The 24,476-nt window shown below is 42.5% G+C and overlaps 1 protein-coding gene across 1 annotated transcript in view; it reads left to right on the top strand.

Moving 5' to 3' along the window:
- cwc27 (CWC27 spliceosome associated cyclophilin) overlaps positions 1 to 6,627 on the top strand; it is a 56,902-nt gene extending 50,275 nt beyond the window's left edge. Inside the window, 1 exon segment of the mRNA XM_083793990.1 lies at positions 4,598 to 6,627. Within this exon segment, the coding sequence (XP_083650116.1) occupies positions 4,598 to 4,760 (163 nt within the window). The 3' untranslated portion in view covers positions 4,761 to 6,627.
- Positions 6,628 to 24,476: the final 17,849 nt, after the last annotated feature.

The following is a 24,476-nucleotide window of genomic DNA, read 5'->3' as shown; positions in this document are numbered from 1 at the left end:
TGACTGCTCAACTAGCCGTGGACATCTCGCCGCGCTGGGGGGGGGGGGGGGGGTAAGGTAGTGTAGAAGTCCTAGAAAAATAGGTGTGTGTGTGTGTGTCCGTGTGTGCGTGTGTGTGTGTGCCACTCTAGGACTAGGAGCCATTTGTGTGTGAACAGAATGTGGGTTACAACAGGTCAGACACTGGAAGTCAAGTCTGGGCCAGGAGCACTGTAAACTATTCCATCTGTGTCTGTGTCTACAGACACACACACACACACACACACACACACACACACATCCACACACTATCCCCACTCACTGACTCACTCCCCACCTCTTTCTCTCTCTGGCTCTCTATCTCTCTCGCTCTCTCTGTCTCTCTTGCTGTCTCTCTCAGGTCTGCTTATTATAACATTGCTGTCATCGGGCAGAAACCTCTTATCTCCATATTCTAACCTTTTGTGTTATCTTTTTTGTTTGTTTGTAAATTAACTTAACTTGATAACACTACAGCGACACACAAAAGCAGTAGATCTGCAAGCTGGAAACGTGGCGTGAAGCAACACGATTTGAGCTTGTAGATCTGCTGCTTTTGAATTTGAATCCTGAAAAGTACCAGTTTTGGACATAATAAGGTTTCCACCCGACAGAGACAGTAAGCAACTTTGGGTTTTGTTTTCCTGTAAAGTTGAGTGTAAATATCGGAAGTCGCAGGTTTCTTTGGGGGGCTTGTTTCTAAAGTGATTATTTGATATTATTTGATTATTTGGGCTTGCTTGGGTCAACCCTATATCCATCGGCCCCACAATATTTTCATGAAAATAATGAAATGAAAATTAGACATTGACTGACCTGTCTTAGTCGCCTTTATTTGTTTGTTTGTTTGTTGTAGACCTGGTTGCCTGTTTCTCTCTCAAAATTTGGGAACACTGTTGTATCTCTCTCTCTCTCTCTCTCTCTCTCTCTCTCTCTCTCTCTCTCTCTCTCTCTCACACACACACACACACACCCTCACACACATACATTCATACATTCACTCAAGTACTGTACTTATAAGTAAACTTTTACTTGACTTGAGTCTTTTGTTTTTTTCAGTGCTGAATGCTACTCTACACTGTATCTTTTATTCCATGACAATTATTTAGTTGAAAACTTTAGTTAATAGCTACTTTGTACAATTTTGCATTATTATTACAAAACATACCCAATTAAGCTATATTAATTATATACTTCAGCTATTGAAAAATAGCAGATCTATTATGTTTTATTTTATTTATTTTTTAAATTTGTCAAAAGATATTGATATTCTTTGAAAAGGATGAGAACTTTTATGGCAAAAGTTTGACCAAAAGTCAAATTAGTGACTTTTACTTGTAACATAATGATAATGATAATGATAATGAATTTATTTATATAGCACATTTCAAGACATAGTCACAAAGTGCTTTACATAACAGGATAAAAACAACAACAACGTAGTCACAGCTACAACAAGGTATCAATAAGTGGACAACGTAGAAGCATACACACAAAAATAGAGTATACAAAAAGGAAAATTAAGAGAAAGCCTTAACGTAAAGGTGGGTTTTTAAAAGGGTTTTAAAACATGACACAGATTTAGCAAGTCTTAAATGAATAGGTAGGGCATTCCATAGTTTGGGAGCCCGGATTGAAAATGCCTTGCCACCTTTTGTGCTAAGATGGGCTGTGGGGGTCTCTAGGAGGGCAGACTATTTCTAAATTGTCGTGACGCTACTTTCACTTAGATACAAAAGTCTGAGTACTTATTTGGCCCCAATCCGTTTTCTGTAGAGAGACATGTTACTGAACAAACAATCTATAGCAATGATTACTATCAGAATATCGAGCTATATTTAACATTTATTTTAACCAAAGAAAATCACTTATGATTACCGGTAAGTAACCTTTCTGGGCATCTGTCCTTTTCACAGTATGCACTATGCAGAATGGGTACATTTCAAACCAAGTCAATACAAAAACTGTTACAACCGGGTCCACTAATTCATCTTCCAATTCATCAGAACATTTAGAGACGTACAAATATACACTTCTATAAAAACAGGAAATCATCATATAAAGAAAGTAAAAAAACAGTATTTGTATTTTTTGCCTATACTAAGTGCTCCAGTACACAATTGACAGAGTAACGTTTTTCTTTATTTTTTTATTATTATATTATTTTGCTTTGTATGCCTTTATTGATAGTGAAGAGAAGTCAGACAAGAAACGGGGAGAGAGATGGGGATTGACAAAGGCTGCCGGGATTGGGACTCGGACCCGAAAACTAATTGCAAGCATTTAAACATTCGCCTAAAAATGGCCATAGCCGTCATCACAATTAATGTGATGAGGTCAGCACATTTGGGCAAGTGGATTTGCAATGGATTCAGAATCATGAAAAACCTCTAGTTTGACACGTCACATGCTAATAATAATGAAAGTTTGGAAATGTTGCCTTATATTGGTTGTTAATGGTACCCCAACTTTCAGCAGCTGTCACAAAGTTTCCCAAGGGAGTTGGGTTGGAACAAATTGATATGTGATAGTAGACACCTTTATGAACACATTTGTGTGTTTTTTGCAGAATTGCCACACATTTCGCTAACTTTCTCTAACTACTGCTCTAGGTGAGTAAATTGACCCGGAGTGTACTTTGACTTGAGTACTGTGGGTTGAGTACTTTTATACCACACACTGTCCCGGGCCAGGCCGTGTGTACGTCTGGGCAGTGTGGGCCGGCAGGCGGGCGGGCGGGCGGGCTGTCATCACTGAGACTGCTAGACAAATTATCCCCGGCGTCCCCGCTCGCACGGCGGGACTCCTTCGGGTCTGCCAGAGTCTAGCCGGGACATTCTAGACGAGCTGTCACGACTCCCGCCGATTTCAAACGGAACACACGTACCAAGAATATGCGGCGCTACCACCACCACATGCATACTTAGACACACATACATGCATACTTGCACATTCACATACACATACATAAACACACTTGGAGGTGAACTGACGCCATAACAGAGGGGTTCGCAAACATCTTAAATTGAAGGACCCCCAGTTTGATATGCTTTAGGCAACGGACCCCCCCCCCCCCCCACACACACACACACACACACAATCTCTGGAAAATGTAACATCCACAGTGTTCATTTTACTTTGAGAGTGTACAAACCAAGCCCCCAGGACCGAGAGGGAGAACTGAAGCGCATTGAACATGCTGGCCGATCAGCTACTGTAGCTGGTGCCGGATACATGAACAAGCTAAATTTGTTTTGTCCAATGGGCTCGACACACGAGCTTGTGCACGAGGGTGACACTACTGCAAATTGACCCTTACAGGTCTGTAGCACTGAGAGTGTAGTGTACAAATGGAGCGTAATGGACCCTTACAGGTCTGTAGCACTGAGAGTGTAAAAATGGAGCGTAATGGACCATTACGCTCCATTTGGGCGACTGTGGCTCAGGAGGTAGAGCAGGTCGTCCAATGATCCATGGGTCGGCGGTTCGAATCCCGGCTCCTCCTGTCTACATGTCGAAGTGTCCTTGGGCAAGACACATTTTTTTTGATAATCCTATTATAGAGTGTGCTGACCATATAAGGAGTTCCTCCCTGTCCCCAGTTAACCCCTGGGGGTCAACAAACCTTAGGTTTCGTTTTTGGCTAGGTGGCCCAGCCCAGCCTTCATCCAATCAGGATAGAGAGGGGCCTTCCGCCAATCATGATCGAGTGGGGGTGGGCCTTGATGTATCTGTCGCGTGGCCCCCCACTGTAGTGCGTGCATGTGCACATCTTGTTACCGGGGTGGACACCCTGGGGACCCCCACTGTAGTGCGTGCTTGTTACCGGGGTGGACACCCTGGGGACCCCCACACGGTAACTCTGTCATTTCTCAACCATGTCGGACGCGGGGTGGCTCGCCGGAACCGGGGCCGACCCCCTGGGCACGTCCCTGGGGGTCTGGATGTTCCGAGGACCCCCGGGGACCCCCACACAGAGTTGCACCACTCACTTCACATGGGTGTGATTTATTTCTTCTTTCTTGAGGTATTAAAATGGTCTTTTGAGTCCTTATATTGTCAATTCACTGTCAATCTGGGGTCCCGATCCACAGATTGAGAACCACTGCCCTAGAATTTGTGTGTGCGTGCGTGCGGTTACGGCTACCGATAGCATCTTTCAAAGACAGAACTCTTGCCTTGCAAGATCAGAGAAGAGCAGTGATTTAGTGCAGTGGTTCCCAAACTTTTTAACCCGTGACCCAAAAGAGAAATCTGGTGTCTCCCCAGGACCCAAACTAGTTACTACTTACTACTACTTACTACTACTTTTGTAATTTGTTGTATTTGAAATTTCTGAAAAGAATAGTAATATATTTTGTTAATTCATTAAAAATGAAGCTTTTTGGGGGGAATGTTGTTTTGAAAAAGCTTTTGAACTAATAATAATTAAAAACAAAATGTCGGAAACAAAAAAATAAAGGGACCCATAAAACTGTGTCCGTGTCCTGACCCACTGTTTGGGGAAACAGTGATTTAGTGGTTCAGAAACGGTGTTATCGCTGTCCCTTTGAACTCTCTCTCTCTCCTTGATGTGCAGGATGTCCCACGTGCTGCAGTTTGACGAACAGAGCCGGAAAGTCAAAGATGCCACCATACAGGACGCGGACACGTTCGAGATCTACGATCCTCGCAACCCCGTCAACAAGAGGAGGCGCGAGGAGAGCAAGAAGATCATGAAGGAGAAGAAGGCCAAGATCTGAGGGAGGTCACGAGAGGATGGGGGGGGGGAGGGGGAAGAGGAGGAGGGGAGAGGTGAGTCAAAGAAGCAACCGGACGGGACTGTACCGAGCCAGATTTATAGACCCCCACCCCTCCCGGTCTTTACGACAGTGTCACGTGGGGTGAGATCATAGCAGATCTACAAGCTCCATGTAGTATGGTCTGCTCGCGTATACTGTACGGGCGGCGGATATAGCGATCGATTCATACAATGTCACGCTCTGGAGAGGAGCGGGCGCCGGCACATGCAATGTGAGCTTGTAGATCCACTCTTTTCGGCTAGCTCCGCTCTGCCACTTCCGCCTCACTGCCTCCCTATCCCGGCCCGGGGCTCATACGGGGGCGGGGCAGGCCATGCGACGTGAGCTCGTACCTCTAATTAGTTTTCGCCAGTGTTGATTTTGTCGACTATTACTGACGAAAAATCGACTACCTTTTTTCACATTTGAAAACCGAATGAATAGTAAACAAGAATCTAAGCTATGATGACTAAAACTAAGACTAAATATTTTGACAATTTCGTCAACAAATAAAAACTAGACTAAAATGTTAGGGAGGGACTAGTGGATAAGCAATCTGTGAACTCATTAACACAACAAAGGAAAAACGACTCTTTTCAGTCTGTCTCGACTAGTGGAGAAAAGTTCCAATAGAGCTAAAAGACAAGTAATTTTATGTTTGGTTGCACTCGGGTGTTGCACTCTGAAAATAGATGATCTACAACTAGCTCACAGTGCGTTTTGAGCTTGCAGGTCGGCTTTTTTCAGTGTGTAAAAGTGTAAAGTATAAAATCAGGCAATATGGACCGACAAAATCAACGGTACATTTAGTCGACTATAATCTTATGATACTTTTTTAGTCGACTAAAACTGGACTAAAACTAAAACATTTCAGGTGACCAAAATTACTTTTTTATAACTAAAACTAAATCAAAATGTGCTGTCAAAATCAACACTGGTTCTCGCCACGCAACACCCTCGTACAACAGGATATAAATGTACCGCGACGACTTGAAATGCGGACGGAACTCCCCCCACCCCCCCAACACACACACACACAAGCACGCACACACACACACACACACACACACACACACACACACACACACACACGCACACACACACCTTTAGTTGAACTGAGTGGACGCTTGCCCTGGAATGTGGTGAATGACCATCCAACATTCTGCTGTCTCCAACATCTGCATCAGAGGATTCTGACCAGAGTTCTGTATACACTGTGACGGGAATAAGTTCTACTCTGTTACGTGACGGTGTCTCACTCCCAAAAATTGCCAATCTACAAGATTGTATAGTTCAGCTATTGTAGATCGGCTATTGTAGATTGGCTATAATAGATCGGCTATTGTAGATCGGCTAATTGTAGTTCGGCTATTGTAGATCGGCTATTGTAGATCGGCTAATTGTAGTTCGGCTATTGTAGATCGGCTATTTTCGGTGCGAAGGCTTCTGTCATTCTGTCAGTTGTGTGTATGATGAAATGCACAGTCTGCTGCCTACCAAGACTGTATATGCATATAGTATATGTACTGTGTGTACTGTCTGTATATGCATATAGTATATGTACTGTGTGTACTGTCTGTATATGCATATAGTATATGTACTGTGTGTACTGTCTGTATATGCATATAGTATATGTACTGTGTGTACTGTCTGTATATGCATATAGTATATGTACTGTGTGTACTGTCTGTATATGCATATAGTATATGTGCTGTGTGTACTGTCTGTATATGCATATAGTATATGTACTGTGTGTACTGTCTGTATATGCATATAGTATATGTACTGTGTGTACTGTATGGGCGTAGTAAAGTGTGTTTATACATTTGATTGTTGACTTTGTCTTTACTGTTGTTTACACAGATATGTGGTTTTCCTTTTGAAAACTAATTTGTAAAATGACTGGATCAGATTGACTTTGGTTATGCTTCATATTTAGGGGTAATTGTGGTTTCACGTTATCATATTTAGACACATTAGTAAATGAATTGCTAATTAATTTTGTGTTGTTTTGTTTTTAATTCTTGTTCCACATACAGGGGGTAATGAACAGGGTGATTATTGTTGAGGGGATGCCAGGTGGTGTCATGGAAACAATAACATGGTTGCTAGTTCCTCACAGACAGAGTCTCTTATGGGAGGGTCTCTAACTCTGAGAGTGTTTCACGTGGCCAGACTGTTGCCTTCCACAATTTTCTAATGCTTCCGTCATACAGTCTGGAACAAACTGTGAAAATGACCAGAGAATAAACGCCTAGGGCTGTCACAATTATTACATAATCGTCTAATCGCAATAATTTTTGCATAATCGACATAACCTATGACGGCATCTTGCCTCGGATTTCGGGAGGTGTAAGTTCCTGACTGAAAAAATATGTAACTCTGAGAGTGTACTCAACACTCACGGGTCCATTTGGTTCCATTCGTACACTCTCAGAGTTGAATTAACACTGTGGGTTTTGCAGCGTTGAATTCAGGATTGTATCAAATGGGGGTCCATGGCCTAACAATGCATATCAAAGTTGGGGTTCTTTAAATGAAAAAAACAACTAAATGTTTAAGAATCACTGATGTCCAGAATACAGATGAAAGAGAGACAGAGCGAGAGGACAAGACAATGTCACTGTGCAGCAGAAGAATACTTAACATTCCCCAGGCTTGCTGTGCCCTGCTGCTCAAAGCAGGAAATACCGCGCTGTCCGCACTTTGCTGCTGGCAGTGCTTTTTCCTTAAAGATTATAAATGTTCCAATATTTTTTACTTCTCATTCACTACATCTCAGAGCAAATAGTGTATTTTTTAGCTCCGCTATAATTATTTGAAAACTATTTTGTCTCTGTCGGGTGGGAGCCTCATACTGCGGAACTAGAGCAGTTAATTCTCAAACCTTTTCAAGTCAAGGACCCCCACCACCATTGATGTATATTTTGGTTTTGTGCCGGGGACCCCCCCAGAGGAGAAGATTTGTGTTAAAAAACAATTCAATAACATTTTCACCTTGACTCAACCTCTAAACTGTGTTGTAAATCAACCACGCAAAACAGTCAATTTCCTCACACTGACTGATGAACATATCTGTGACCGCTGGCCTTCCTCTCACTCCCTTTCTATTCCTTGAAAGCTAGCATTCTATATTTTTGGACATAATGAGGTTTATAGGTCCCCTATTTGTTCTCATTGGCCTGCTGTCATTTATTTATTACCAACCGAAGTAGAAGAGACCAAACGACTGCATAATAACTAACATAATCATAATTTATACTGCTGTTGTCCTTTTAGCGCTGTATAAAAACACCTTCTCCATTCAGTGCATGCAGCACAATTTAACCACTTTCAACCCTGCATCCTTTGAGATGAAATGAATACAGCGAGAATAGCCGATACGCAAAGCTCACGACGCATGGCAAGGCGTGGCAATGGCACACGTTGTGAGCTTGTAGATCGGGGCACCATGGTACGGCGGCGTATAAAATGGGTCTTTAAGTGGTTTAAAGTTATAGAATGATCTATCTAATGCGATACAAACGCTAGCTGCTACAAGCCACCCCCCCCCCCTCATCCATCCATACCCCCAGCACTTGCCTAAGTGATTGGCTATTGATTTTTTCCGGAACATTTAATCTACTTACGTTGCCGTGTGACAGAGGACACGTAAAGGTGACCCTAACATAGCGGCCCTGCCAACCACCACTGACATGTTCAACTTCAACATTCTAATCACAGGTCGTGGAAAGTAATCACCTGTGGTGGAACTATATGCACATTCGTCGCTATATCCTCCATATTTTAACTGTTTGCTATTTTGAAGTACTTGAGTATTTCCATCTCTTGATACTTCTACTGCATTACATCTCAGCAGCAAATAATGCACTTTTTGTTTTACTCCACTACGTTTCTTCACTAGAGCAGTTTTAGATACTTTTTACAAAACATAAATGAACCAGTTAAGACCTTGTTTTATACGATGACTATTTTGAAACATTTGACCATATTTTCTTTGGCGCTGTGAGTATATTTTTAAGCCAATACTTTTGGACTTTTCCTCAACTAAAAAGGAACATGGGGTAACATTGAGGTCAGTGGTGGAAGAAGTACTGAGATTATTTAGGTAAAAGTAGCAATATAACTATAAAGAATACTCTTTTACAAGTAAAAGGTCTTGTAACAGAGTATTTGTGATGAGACTATGTTTTTGACCCTGTCTGTCTGTCCGTCTGTGTGTTCTGTCTGTGAATGGCCGGCGTGAAACTTTGCAGCACACTCCCTTGCAGGCCAGAGCAGATCCTCTGCCCCAGATCTTTCACATGGGCCTGTTATAGTCCTGTTCTAGTGGCCCTGTTCTAGTCCTGTTCTAGTCCTGTTCTAGTGCCCCTGTCCTGTTCTAGTGCCCCTGTCCTGTTCTAGTCCTGTTCTAGTGCCCCTGTCCTGTTCTAGTCCTGTTCTAGTCCTGTTCTAGTGCCCCTGTCCTGTTCTAGTCCTGTTCTAGTGCCCCTGTTCTAGTGCCCCTGTCCTGTTCTAGTCCTGTTCTAGTGCCCCTGTCCTGTTCTAGTCCTGTTCTAGTCCTGTTCTAGTGCCCCTGTCCTGTTCTAGTGCCCCTGTTCTAGTGCCCCTGTCCTGTTCAAGTCCTGTTCTAGTGCCCCTGTCCTGTTCTAGTCCTGTTCTAGTGCCCCTGTTCTAGTCCTGTTCTAATGCCCCTGTCCTGTTCTAGTGCCCCTGTCCTGTTCTAGTCCTGTTCTAGTGCCCCAGTCCTGTTCTAGTGCCCCTGTCCTGTTCTAGTCCTGTTCTAGTGCCCCTGTTCTAGTCCTGTTCTAATGCCCCTGTCCTGTTCTAGTGCCCCTGTCCTGTTCTAGTCCTGTTCTAGTGCCCCAGTCCTGTTCTAGTGCCCCTGTCCTGTTCTAGTCCTGTTCTAGTGCCCCAGTCCTGTTCTAGTGCCCCTGTCCTGTTCTAGTCCTGTTCTAGTGCCCCAGTCCTGTTCTAGTGCCCCTGTCCTGTTCTAGTCCTGTTCTAGTCCTGTGCCTGTCGCTTCATGCCGCGTTTGGAGCTTGTGGATCTGCTACTTTTGATGCTTTGTGTTCACCAAGTAGGGCACCAATTTATGAAAAAACTAAAAAGGGGGGTCCGCGGCCAAATATACATCAATTTGAGGAGGGGCCCTTGACATGGGAAAAGTTTTGAGAACCGCTATATAATCCTAGAAGATTCCTTTTGCACTCCTCGAAGGTGTAAAGCAAAACAACATGGTGGCAGTAGCGGAGGCCACAGCCTCCTCTCTCCTCTCTATCCCTGCACCCATCAGGCTCCTCTTTGATCTCTGTGGCATTTCAATTTGGGCCTCCTCAGCTGTGTGGGAGAGGCTTAACACGCAGACCCCGGCCGGCAGATAGCAGGTGCCAGAGCTGTGACCTTCCCAGACCCCAGGCCCAGCATTCCTACCTGTCAGACCCCCCCACCCCTCCACCAAAATGTGTCCACCATGCGTGCATTGTCTCCGCTCACACCATCTGGAGGCCTGTTTGCTGCTGCTTGCACTTCGGGGAACCCGAATGTATGAGAAGTGTCCGAAACACTCCAAAGCACTTGTCGACGACGGTGCCGCGAAACCACAAGCAGCTGTGATTAGGCTGAGCCATGTTGATTGTCACAAAGGTAATCCTCACACCCTCGACTGAAGAAACACACGCATTAAGGTCTTTGGAACAGTAAAGGGTTGGTTTATGTCCAGAATGGCTTTAGATATTCTATAGAGGCCTCTTTTTATCTTTAGTGCTGGCAGAGAGGGGGCTCTGGGTCCCTCGGGTACCAAGCAGATAACTATTACAGTTAACGAAAAGTAATAAATTAACCAATGAAAACTGGAAAGCATTTTAGCTTACTGTAATTAACATAAGAATCACCCCCATGTGAAGTGAGGGGCACTCTTATCATCATACATTCCGGCCAATCACAATTTGCGTCCTCACCTTCATCTTCAATGTTTGTGTTTACACAAACACTCAAAGCTGGCCATTCATTGTCAGTGGCACTCAATGTTTGTGATAAGACAATGTTTGTATTTACACTAACCCTCAACGCTAGCACCCCTCAAAAAACTTTGGCTGACTGAATCATTTATAAGGACTGCACCAATGCAACAAAACCGTTTTAAGGCCAGTTCACACCAATGCAACTCCTATTCCAAACCTATGCACTGCTATTAAAATATCCATATTGAAACATAAACGGCTTGAATGTAGTATTCTTATGTTCCAACTTGTTGACTCTTTTGAAAGCTTCCCCAGAAAACACTGATAGAACCTGCAGCCTTCACCATCATTCCAGCATCACGTTCAGACCTAATTATAAAATAAAATATCAGCTAAAACCAACACATTATTTTGATATCGGTTCAATACTTATATTGCATTTAAAGACCAACATCTGGCGATACCAACATGATTACAAATTAATTGTCAATCCCCACATGCAACTGCTTTGGGGATAATGGTTGCATGTAGTGGCATGTTGCAAGGTAGTTTTAGTCCAATATTTCAAATGCCATGCCCTTGGGCCCCCCCAAAAAATACCCCTTGCTTCATTGTCCCCCCTATAGGCTTCATTGTCCTCCCTATAGGCTTCATTGTCCCCCCTATAGGCTTCATTGTCCTCCCTATAGGCTTCATTGTCCCCCCTATAGGCTTCATTGTCCCCCCTATAGGCTTCATTGTCCCCCCTATAGGCTTCATTGTCCCCCCTATAGGCTTCATTGTCCCCCCTATAGGCTTCATTGTCCCCCCTATAGGCTTCATTGTCCCCCCTATAGGCTTCATTGTCCCCCCTATAGGCTTCATTGTCCCCCCTATAGGCTTCATTGTCCCCCCTATAGGCTTTTAGGCTTCAGCCTCTAGGGTGAGTCAGATGAGAAGCAGCCTAGGCTCTTCGTTATCTCTAACAGTGGCTCGCATAATACCCTCAAACACCATCTTAGAAGGCTTTGATGCAGGAGAGTGTCTTTCAGGAATCTCAGCAATCTTGTTGTTTTATATGCGTATGCATTCGTATGAATTTACATGTGTGTGCGTACGTGCGTGCGCACACGTTAACTGTTAATGGTCTGGATCACACGTATTTATATAAAGTGCACTTCTTGCTTGGTATATTGCAGTGGTTCTGAAAAGGTTTTTCAGGCCGTGTCCCCCCAAAATAATCATACTTGAACAGGGGACCCTTCACCCTGAGCTTGTAGATCCGACAGCTATTTTTGAAATGTTTGCCACTTTCTTATATATTTACTGACGATTTATTTATTTATTATTGTATAGTTTGATGATTACTTTTTTCCTTTTTTTTGTTTAAAGAAAATGTTTTAATACCAAAAAGAACCCCGACCACAGGTTGAGAACCACTGGTGCATTGCACCATAAGGGCTCCCTGCATGGAGGGACATTTGTTTCACTGATAAACAACGTTAATGGTTTCAATCACTGTCGGCGGTTTAGTGTCTCTGTTGAAAGTGTAAAATCTGTACGAAGGAGCCCAAAAATAGACGATCTGCAAGCCTGGGTCGCGCTGCGGAACGCGTCGCCGCCAGGATCTACTATTTTCGGCGTGAGCCCCCCCCCCCCCCCCCCCGTTGCATGACAAAGTGCAGGGCTGGATTAGCACCTCTGAGAACCCCTGGGCACTGAAGCTATATATATATATTATATATACATTTTGTATTATTATCTTTTTTAGGGGCCCCTGGGCCCATGCCCAGTGCACATACTGTATGGTAGATCCGGCCCTGACAAAGTGTAAATCAGTCATTAACCACTTGAATCCCAGCATCCCCATTCTGTGTATGGGGGAACATTTAAGTTGCAATAGCAGATCTATAAGTTTGCATCGCATCACAGCGATGTTGTTGTGAGCTTGTGGATCGGCTATCTCTAGGTTTAACAGATTCAAACCGGTGAAAGCATCCATGTCATTTTTTATTTTAGCGTTGACTATTAAAAAATAGCAGATCTACAAGCTCACATAGCGTCACTTCGTGCCACGCTGCGAGCTTGTACATCTTCTATTTTGGAACATTTCGGAAAAAATCTTGAAAGTTTGAGAACTATACAGATTTTTTGAAGGCTTTAGAAGGCATTTGTAGAATGGTCTTAATGGGTGTTTAAGGGGTTAAATCCCAGGGTGTGGAGTCGCTCTGTTCCCCGTCCTCTCCACACCTCTTATCAAAACCATTGGGTTGATCATCTCCAACTCCGAGAAATCACTTCATCACCACTTCTACGTATCTGCTGCACATGGACTGTGTCAGCCAGCCGAATATCTGCAGTTGCGGAAAAAGTAGCCTACTAAAGTTTTACTTAAGTAAAAGTATCAATACTGCAATGTAGAACTACTCCGTTACACATAAAGGTCTGGCATTCAAAATGTACTTGAGTAAAAGTACAAAAGTATTGGCATCAAATGTACCAAAAGTAGATGCAGAATGTTCCATTTAAAGTCGTTATTGTATGCTTTTTAATAATAATCAAAAGCTACAAATTAACTTGTGAGTAGTGAGCTAAAGTTTAAATGTAATGGATTAAACAATTTACAATTTAGGCATTTAGCAGACTCTCTTAATCCAGAGCGATTTACATTAAGCAAGAACAAAAAGCATGGCAATACATCATATACATAAAAGGTAGTTATGAAACATGCATAAGCTAAGAACATAACAGTGGAATAGATCTATATAATGAAACTATATAAATTATACATATATAATATACTATACTATATACATATATACTATAAAGTGCTATGAATACATAAAAAGCTATTCTAGTGCTGTGCTGTCTACGTAACATGCTATAAGTCTGTATAAAATGCTATCTAAGTCTACATAAAGTGCTTTCTATAGGGGCTAGGGCAAGTCCTAACGGGCCATGATGGAGTCTGAAAAGGTGGGTTTTCAGACTACGGTGGAAGATAGGGAGTGAGGCTGCAGTTCTGATTGTAATGTGAAGTGCACTTCCAGTCTCCAGCTTCCCTGCGTTGGCTGATCTGAGTGCGCGGGAGGGTTTGTAGGGTTCGATCATACTTGCAAGATATGGGGGAGCCATACCTTTGGTTGCTTTGAATGCCAGCATCAAGGTTTTGTATTCTGTGCGGGCAGCGACTGGGAGCCAATGGAGGGAGCGGAGAAGGGGGGAGACGTGTGAGAATTTTGGCTGGTTGAAGACCAGGAGAGCTGCGGCATTTTGGATCAGTTGGAGAGGCTTAAGTGCACATGCCGGTAGGCCAGTAAGGAGGGAGTTACAATAGTCAAGTTTTGACAAGACTGTTGTCTGGATTAGGAGCTGGACTGGTTGAGGAACGGTCTAATTCGTCGTATGTTATAGAGTGTAAACCTACAGGATCGATTAAAAGTGAGGAACGGTACCGGTCTAATTCGTCGTATGTTATAGAGTGTAAACCTACAGGATTGATTAAAAGTAGTGAAGTAGAAGTAAAAGTATTGGAAATTGGAAAGTACAAATACCAAAAAATTGTACTTAGTTACTTTCCACCACTTGTCTGTCAGGGAGGCTAATATCCCTTTCCCGTCAGACATACACAGAGTATTTGTACAGTGGTGGAAAGAAACCAAGTACATTTACTCAAGTAATGGAACTGTATAGTTTACTTGCCATAAAGTCAATGAGGAGCATATTTTAATGATCAATTTCTGCTCAATGGAGCAATTATTTTTTACTCCCCTACAGTTATTTGAACACTTATTTGAACACAGATTTTATGTTCCAAGGGGTCCTCTACAAAATGAGTTAATATAGCTCATATTGTAATTAAGCACTTTGGTTAATTACATAATATAATGCATATAGATATAGTCTCTGTCGGGTGGAAATGTCTCATGTCCAAAACTGTTACTTTTCAGGATTCAAATTCAAAAGTAGCAGATCTACAAGCTTGTGGACCTGCTACTTTACAACGTGGGGGTCCTTAATTGCCACGAAAAGGTTTGAGAACCACTACACTGACGGACTGACAGGTTGTAAGAGCAGCTGCTGAATCCCTCAGCACTGAAGGCCCCAAAACTCTATCCTCTTTCTTCCCCTTTCCAGCCCAGGCAGCCATAGCGTTGCAGTGTAACAGGGCTAATGTAATCACAAACCCTTTGCACACAGCCAGCCAGCCAGGCAGGGAGAGAGACAGAGAGACAGAAGCTAGGGGCCAGACATCCAGGTATTCTAAACTGGTTACATTAGACCAAACAGGCCGTCTCCCTCCCCCTAGCTCTGTAATTGGAGGCCCATGGGTTTCAGAAGGAGAGGGCCGGCGTGTGTGTCTGTCCTCTGCCAAGTGGGCTAGTTAATGTTTATTTGGAATTAATTACCAAGGAGAGTGGAAACCTTGCAAGCTCGCTGAGAGAGACTCCAGACCCTGGAGGCAAAGAGTGTGAGGGGAAAGCGACATAGTACCAATGAGAGAGAGAGATGTTTGATTCTGTTCACTCCAACAGACTACAGTTTACAATGAGAGAATGTTGGAGGCAGGGTTGTCTGTTAACTAGACCCCCTTTGCGGTCTGTAACCCGGACAGGGTCCATTTGATTTCACTCTCAAGAGTTCAATTAATACTGAGGATTGTACAGTGTAGATTGAGGTTCAAAATAATGTATCACTGAACTATTGTACCGTATATCTTTTTTTGTCAAACCATGAAAAATCGTCATGAAAAACGTCATACTATAATATGTTGTCGAAAACCATGAGGAACGACATAGTCATTTTTCATGGTTTTCAATTTTCATCATTGTTTTTATTGTCAAGGTTTAGCAGGTTTTGTGCATTTTGATCAAAGATCCCAGGAGGAGATCGAGTTTTACTGTTTTTCATATAATTCAAAATGGTGGTAGAACTAAAGGTCAGAGGTCAAAAGTCTGAAAATGAAAGTTGTTCAGCTTGAAGAGACGCATGTGCTTATCAAAGTTTATTGACGACGGTCAAACGGTTCATGATCTATGCCTATTAATATTCAAAGTTTGCATTTTCAGTTGAGTGCCGTAGCGCCACCCTCTGGCCAATGGTCATGGTGTTCGTGTCCTCACCATACCATGTGGTCCTCACTACCATATTGCCAAGTTTTGCGAAAACCAACTGCACGGTTCAGCCAGAACTGTTGTTTTTGGCGGAAGGAGGAGAAGGAAAAATCACACCCGTGTGAAGTGAGGGTTGCTCTAAACAAAATTCTCTTTATTGTCAATGGCGTTTTTAAAACAAACATTGAACTAAAAACCACCCCTCAAAAACAGACTAATACATTCGGGCTTGGTCCCTTTAAAAACACAAAAATAAACCACACAAAAACAAGGCGCAGGCATGGAGCTCCTGGTTGACTGGGATGAGGTTCAATTCCCCACTGTGCCCTACTCATTGTGTTGGCGTTTACATCTATTATACAGGCATATGAAGACATGTTTCCCGCTGTTTCAGCTTTCCTGGATTGAAAGGTATACTAGAGCGGTGCCCGGGGGGCCAGTGCCCGTGACAGAGGACTTTTGTGGCGGTTCTGGAAAACTGTGACTCTCACCGACTCGACACCGGGCACTGCACTTACAGTATAACGTGAGCTGCCATTGAGCTCCATTATACATTTCTCAAATTTGAAAGCACTATATTTCTATAACTATGAAACGTTTCAAAGATTCCTTTTCAGGCAAACATGTCCACCGTAAGATGAACCTAAATAGGGTTGAATGGGGTTTCTAGGTGTAAGTATGTAGGACTAGTAGCATGCCAAAGTTTGTGCTATTGCCATAGAGAATGCATTGGGCGTTTAAGTTAAATAACTCAGAAACTACAAAACATTTCAAAGTAAAACGTTCCAGCATGTGTCTCCACAGTAAGCTGAATAATAAAAAGTGTGAATGGAGTTTCTAGTTGAAAGTGATTTTTTGACGTGCCAAAATCTGCCATTGAGCCCCATGTTAAATGTCTCAAATTTGAAAGCACTATATTTCTAAAACTATGACACCTTTCAAAGATTCCTTTTCAGGCAAACATGTCCACCGTAAGATGAACCTAAGTAGGCTAGAATGGGGTTGCTAGGTGTAAGTATTGTAACGATCCCAGGAACCGGAGGCAGAGACGTAGTTCCAATGATAAAGATCTCTCTTTATTCCTTCAATAATCAACAGTATAACAACAGCATTTGTCTGTGTCCCTCCTAGCCTGGTTTGCACTCTCAACCAAACTATACCCACACAGTGTACCCACAAGCCCCCGTCAATCACTCCCCAGTAAGTCCCGCCCCCAAGACGGTCCTATTGGCTGCAGCCATAGCTGGCCGCTACACTATGTAGGACTAGTAGCATGCCAAAGTTTGTGCTATTGCCATAGAGAATGCATTGGGCGTTTAAGTTAAATAACTCATAAACTACAAAACATAAAAATAAAAAAAAGTTCCAGCATGTGTCTCCACAGTAAGCTGAATAATACAAAGTGTGAATCGAGTTTCTAGGTGAAAGTGACTTTTGACGTGCCTATAGAGCTGCCATTGAGCCCAATGTTAAATGTCTCAAATTTGAAAGCACTATATTTCTAAAACTATGAAACATTTCAAAGATTCCTTTTCAGGCAAACATGTCCACCGTAAGATGAACCTAAGTAGGCTAGAATGGGGTTGCTAGGTGTAAGTATGTAGGACTAGTAGCATGCCAAAGTTTGTGCTATTGCCATAGAGAATGCATTGGGCGTTTAAGTTAAATAACTCATAAACTACAAAACATAAAAATTTAAAAAAGTTCCAGCATGTGTCTCCACAGTAAGCTGAATAATAAAAAGTGTGAATCGAGTTTCTAGGTGAAAGTGACTTTTGACGTGCCTATAGAGCTGCCATTGAGCCCAATGTTAAATGTCTCAAATTTGAAAGCACTATATTTCTAAAACTATGAAACATTTCAAAGATTCCTTTTCAGGCAAACATGTCCACCGTAAGATGAACCTAAGTAGGCTAGAATGGGGTTGCTAGGTGTAAGTATGTAGGACTAGTAGCATGCCAAAGTTTGTGCTATTGCCATAGAGAATGCATTGTGTTGCGGAGGATGAGAGGAATGCTCTCATCCTCCGCAACACCCATTCTCATACACCGCTATACACCGCGAGGATATCGGCTATAGCCCATATCGTACGGCATACTATACTGTAGCACGCCGTTTTTCATCATTTTTGAGGATTTGAAAAAAATGTAAAAATGAAAAAAACGATGGGTTATAGCCCATCGTTTTTTGAATTTTTGAATTCTTTTTTAATCCTCGTTTTTCATCATTTTGGACAATGGGATATAGCCCATATCGTACGGCATACTATAGCACGCCGTTTTTCATCATTTTTGAGGATTTGAAAAAAAAGAAAAAAAAGATGGGTTATAGCCCATCGTTTTTTGAAGTTTTGATTCTTTTTTGAATCCTCGTTTTTCATCATTTTGGACAATGGGCTATAGCCCATATCGTACGGCATACTATAGCACGCCGTTTTTCATAATTTTTGAGGATTTGAAAAAAAAGAAAAAAAGAAAAAAACGATGGGTTATAGCCCATCGTTTTTTGATTTTTTGATTTTATTTTAGCCTCGTTTTTCATCATTTTGGACCATATCGTACGGCATACTATAGCACGCCGTTTTTCATCATTTTTGCCATTGAGCCCCATTGTAAATTTGAAAGCACTATATTTCTAAAACTATGAAACATTTCAAAGATTCCTTTTCAGGCAAACATGTCCGCCGTAAGATGAACCTAAATAGGCTAGAATGGGGGAAAGCCTGATGATTAGACCACTGCACCATCAGTCAGACACTCTCAGGCAAAGTCTCCTGGTAATTTTGAAGTGATCTTTTGTGCGTTAGCCTTCAGTAAAGTTTAAATAACACAGACTCATATTAATCAGATGTTTCTTAGCGCTGTTGTTGAGGTCTTCTTTTGTATGATAGTGTAACAGCCGGGAATCGAACCCTGGTCTCCCACGTGGAAAGCCAACATCTTAACCACTACGACAATTAGAGTTTTGAGGTAGGCAGGCTGAGGCTGTGAGCCACTGCTAGAATAGCAGTAAATGAAGCTGAATAACTAGCATTACACTTTAGGAAGTGTGGGATTTGAACAACTCTCTGTGCTGAATAGCCCCTACTACACCATCACTCAGTAACATCTGCCTCTTTGTACTGTTGAAGCGATCATTTGTATGTTAGCCTTCAGATAGTAAAGTTGAAAGAATCAAGAGTTGAACATAGACTCACGTTCATCAGAGTGTAACACCCAGTAATCGAACACAGGTCCCCTGCACTGAAGGCCAACATCTTAACCACTAAGCCAAAGCAACTGCCTATGGCTGAGCCATAGGCAGTTGCTTTTTTCATTTTTTCATTTTTTTCAAATCCTCAAAAATGATGAAAAACGGCGTGCTATAGTATGCCGTACGATATGGGCTATAGCCCATTGTCCAAAATGATAAAAAACGAGGATACATTTTTTTTATCAAAAATTAAAAAAACGATGGGCTATAACCCATCGTTTTTTTCATTTTTTCACTTTTTTTCAAATCCTCAAAAATGATGAAAAACGCCGTGCTATAGTATGCCGTACGATGTGGGTTATAGCCCATGGTCCAAAATGATGAAAAACGAGGATAAAATTTTTTATTCAAAAATTCAAAAAACGATGGGCTATAACCCATCGTTTTTTTCATTTTTTCATTTTTTTCAAATCCTCAAAAATGATGAAAAACGGCGTGCTATCGTATGATCGTATGGGCTATAGCCCATGGTCCAAAATGATGACGTTCTCTCTACCGCAACATACTTAAAAGTATAGCGGTGTATGAGAATGGGTGTTGCGGAGGATGAGAAACATTAACATTGTGCTATAGGAGCAATGGGACTTGAACATAGAATGTCCGTACAGAGAGACTGATCATTAGACCATTGCACCATCAGTCAGACACACAGTGAACATCTCCTGGTAATTGTGTGTGTTAGCCCTCAGTTGGTAAAGTTGAAACACTCCAGCATTATAAAGCTATAGGAGAACAGGGATTTGAACATTTAGAGATGTATTAACTGAAGGCTCACAGCCTCAGCCTGATAACCTCAAAAGTCTCATATCTCCCCTGAGCCATAGGCAGTTGCTTTGGCTTAGTGGTTAAGATGTTGGCCTTCAGTGCAGGGGACCTGTGTTCGATTCCTGGGTGTTACACTCTGATGAACGTGAGTCTATGTTCAACTCTTGATTCTTTCAACTTTACTATCTGAAGTCTAACATACAAAAGATCGCTTCAACAGTACAAAGAGGCAGATGTTACTGAGTGATGTTGTAGTAGGGGCTATTCAGCACAGAGAGTTCATGTTCAATTCCCACTCTTCCTAAAGTTTAATGCTAGTTATTGAGCTTCATTTACTGCTATTCTAGCAGTGGCTCACAGCCTCAGCCTGACTACCTCAAAACTCTAATTGTCGTAGTGGTTAAGATGTTGGCTTTCCACGTGGGAGACCAGGGTTCGATTCCCGGCTATTACACTATCATACAAAAGAAGACCTCAACAACAGCGCTAAGAAACATCTGATTAATATGAGTCTGTGTTATTTAAACTTTACTGAAGGCTAACGCACAAAAGATCACTTCAAAATTACCAGGAGACTTTGCCTGAGAGTGTCTGACTGATGGTGCAGTGGTCTAATCATCAGGCTTTCAGTACAGACATTCCATGTTCAAGTCCTGTTCCTCCTACAGCTCAATGCTGCAGTAATTTGTACTTTTCAAGGCTTGAATAAAAAATAAAAACTCAAAAGCACCAGGAGACATCTGCTGAATGCCCCAAGGTGCCTTGTGGGGCGGCAGTGGCTCAGGGGTAGAGTGCCTGGATGGCAACCGTAAGGTTGCCAGTTCAAACCCGGGCTCCCCCAGAGTTACTGTCAAAGTGTCCTTGAGCAAGACACTGAACCCCTAATTGCTCCCGATGTGCTAGTTGGTGCCTTGCATGGTTTCCGCTGCCATCGGTGTATGAATGGGTGAATGTAATGCACAATCTCTGTAAAGCACCTTGGATAAAGGCGCGTAGCGCCTTTATCCAAGGTGCTTTACAGAGATTGTGCATGCACCATTTACCATTTATGTTAAATTGGACATTTTCATGGTAAAAGGTTAGCTGGACAGGGTTCTTTCAGACATAAGCCCCAACCATTACATCTCAGGAAACAGGGGGAGAGAGTACCGTCTCCCGATGGTCCTCCAGCACCTTGATGTCATGACATGGGACTTGAACCTGCCAACTGTCTGTAGCAGAGGCAACGGGTCAAGCGCTCCACACCATTGAGCCAAGGCACCTTTGGGCAATCAGTAGATGTCTCCTGGTGCTTTTGAGTTTTTATTTTTTATTCAAGCCTTGAAAAGTTCAAATTACTGCAGCATTGAGCTGTAGGAGGAACAGGACTTGAACATGGAATGTCTGTACTGAAAGCCTGATGATTAGACCACTGCACCATCAGTCAGACACTCTCAGGCAAAGTCTCCTGGTAATTTTGAAGTGATCTTTTGTGCGTTAGCCTTCAGTAAAGTTTAAATAACACAGACTCATATTAATCAGATGTTTCTTAGCGCTGTTGTTGAGGTCTTCTTTTGTATGATAGAGTAACAGCCGGGAATCGAACCCTGGTCTCCCACGTGGAAAACCAACATCTTAACCACTACGACAATTAGAGTTTTGAGGTAGGCAGGCTGAGGCTGTGAGCCACTGCTAGAATAGCAGTAAATGAAGCTCAATAACTAGCATTACACTTTAGGAAGTGTGGGATTTGAACAACTCTCTGTGCTGAATAGCCCCTACTACACCATCACTCAGTAACATCTGCCTCTTTGTACTGTTGAAGCGATCATTTGTATGTTAGCCTTCAGATAGTAAAGTTGAAAGAATCAAGAGTTGAACATAGACTCACGTTCATCAGAGTGTAACACCCAGTAATCGAACACAGGTCCCCTGCACTGAAGGCCAACATCTTAACCACTAAGCCAAAGCAACTGCCTATGGCTGAGCCATAGGCAGTTGCTTTTTTCATTTTTTCATTTTTTTCAAATCCTCAAAAATGATGAAAAACGGCGTGCTATAGTATGCCGTACGATATGGGCTATAGCCCATTGTCCAAAATGATAAAAAACGAGGATACATTTTTTTTATCAAAAATTAAAAAAACGATGGGCTATAACCCATCGTTTTTTTCATTTTTTCACTTTTTTTCAAATCCTCAAAAATGATGAAAAACGCCGTGCTATAGTATGCCGTACGATGTGGGTTATAGCCCATGGTCCAAAATGATGAAAAACGAGGATAAAAATTTTTATTCAAAAATTCAAAAAACGATGGGCTATAACCCATCGTTTTTTTCATTTTTTCATTTTTTTCAAATCCTCAAAAATGATGAAAAACGGCGTGCTATCGTATGATCGTATGGGCTATAGCCCATGGTCCAAAATGATGACGTTCTCTCTACCGCAACATACTTAAAAGTATAGCGGTGTATGAGAATGGGTGTTGCGGAGGATGAGAAACATTAACATTGTGCTATAGGAGCAATGGGACTTGAACATAGAATGTCCGTACAGAGAGACTGATCATTAGACCATTGCACCATCAGTCAGACACACAGTGAACATCTCCTGGTAATTGTGTGTGTTAGCCCTCAGTTGGTAAAGTTGAAACACTCCAGCATTATAAAGCTATAGGAGAACAGGGATTTGAACATTTAGAGATGTATTAACTGAAGGCTCACAGCCTCAGCCTGATAACCTCAAAAGTCTCATATCTCCCCTGAGCCATAGGCAGTTGCTTTGGCTTAGTGGTTAAGATGTTGGCCTTCAGTGCAGGGGACCTGTGTTCGATTCCTGGGTGTTACACTCTGATGAACGTGAGTCTATGTTCAACTCTTGATTCTTTCAACTTTACTATCTGAAGTCTAACATACAAAAGATCGCTTCAACAGTACAAAGAGGCAGATGTTACTGAGTGATGTTGTAGTAGGGGCTATTCAGCACAGAGAGTTCATGTTCAATTCCCACTCTTCCTAAAGTTTAATGCTAGTTATTGAGCTTCATTTACTGCTATTCTAGCAGTGGCTCACAGCCTCAGCCTGACTACCTCAAAACTCTAATTGTCGTAATGGTTAAGATGTTGGCTTTCCACGTGGGAGACCAGGGTTCGATTCCCGGCTATTACACTATCATACAAAAGAAGACCTCAACAACAGCGCTAAGAAACATCTGATTAATATGAGTCTGTGTTATTTAAACTTTACTGAAGGCTAACGCACAAAAGATCACTTCAAAATTACCAGGAGACTTTGCCTGAGAGTGTCTGACTGATGGTGCAGTGGTCTAATCATCAGGCTTTCAGTACAGACATTCCATGTTCAAGTCCTGTTCCTCCTACAGCTCAATGCTGCAGTAATTTGTACTTTTCAAGGCTTGAATAAAAAATAAAAACTCAAAAGCACCAGGAGACATCTGCTGAATGCCCCAAGGTGCCTTGTGGGGCGGCAGTGGCTCAGGGGTAGAGTGCCTGGATGGCAACCGTAAGGTTGCCAGTTCAAACCCGGGCTCCCCCAGAGTTACTGTCAAAGTGTCCTTGAGCAAGACACTGAACCCCTAATTGCTCCCGATGTGCTAGTTGGTGCCTTGCATGGTTTCCGCTGCCATCGGTGTATGAATGGGTGAATGTAATGCACAATCTCTGTAAAGCACCTTGGATAAAGGCGCTACGCGCCTTTATCCAAGGTGCTTTACAGAGATTGTGCATGCACCATTTACCATTTATGTTAAATTGGACATTTTCATGGTAAAAGGTTAGCTGGACAGGGTTCTTTCAGACATAAGCCCCAACCATTACATCTCAGGAAACAGGGGGAGAGAGTACCGTCTCCCGATGGTCCTCCAGCACCTTGATGTCATGACATGGGACTTGAACCTGCCAACTGTCTGTAGCAGAGGCAACAGGTCAAGCGCTCCACACCATTGAGCCAAGGCACCTTTGGGCAATCAGTAGATGTCTCCTGGTGCTTTTGAGTTTTTATTTTTTATTCAAGCCTTGAAAAGTTCAAATTACTGCAGCATTGAGCTGTAGGAGGAACAGGACTTGAACATGGAATGTCTGTACTGAAAGCCTGATGATTAGACCACTGCACCATCAGTCAGACACTCTCAGGCAAAGTCTCCTGGTAATTTTGAAGTGATCTTTTGTGCGTTAGCCTTCAGTAAAGTTTAAATAACACAGACTCATATTAATCAGATGTTTCTTAGCGCTGTTGTTGAGGTCTTCTTTTGTATGATAGTGTAACAGCCGGGAATCGAACCCTGGTCTCCCACGTGGAAAACCAACATCTTAACCACTACGACAATTAGAGTTTTGAGGTAGGCAGGCTGAGGCTGTGAGCCACTGCTAGAATAGCAGTAAATGAAGCTCAATAACTAGCATTACACTTTAGGAAGTGTGGGATTTGAACAACTCTCTGTGCTGAATAGCCCCTACTACACCATCACTCAGTAACATCTGCCTCTTTGTACTGTTGAAGCGATCATTTGTATGTTAGCCTTCAGATAGTAAAGTTGAAAGAATCAAGAGTTGAACATAGACTCACGTTCATCAGAGTGTAACACCCAGTAATCGAACACAGGTCCCCT

This window comes from Protomyctophum parallelum, assembly GCF_964188405.1.
Source record: "Protomyctophum parallelum genome assembly, chromosome: 21".
NCBI lineage: Eukaryota > Metazoa > Chordata > Actinopteri > Myctophiformes > Myctophidae > Protomyctophum > Protomyctophum parallelum.
The sequence above is the reverse complement of the archived record's forward strand: the minus strand, read 5'-3'. Positions and strand labels throughout refer to the sequence as shown.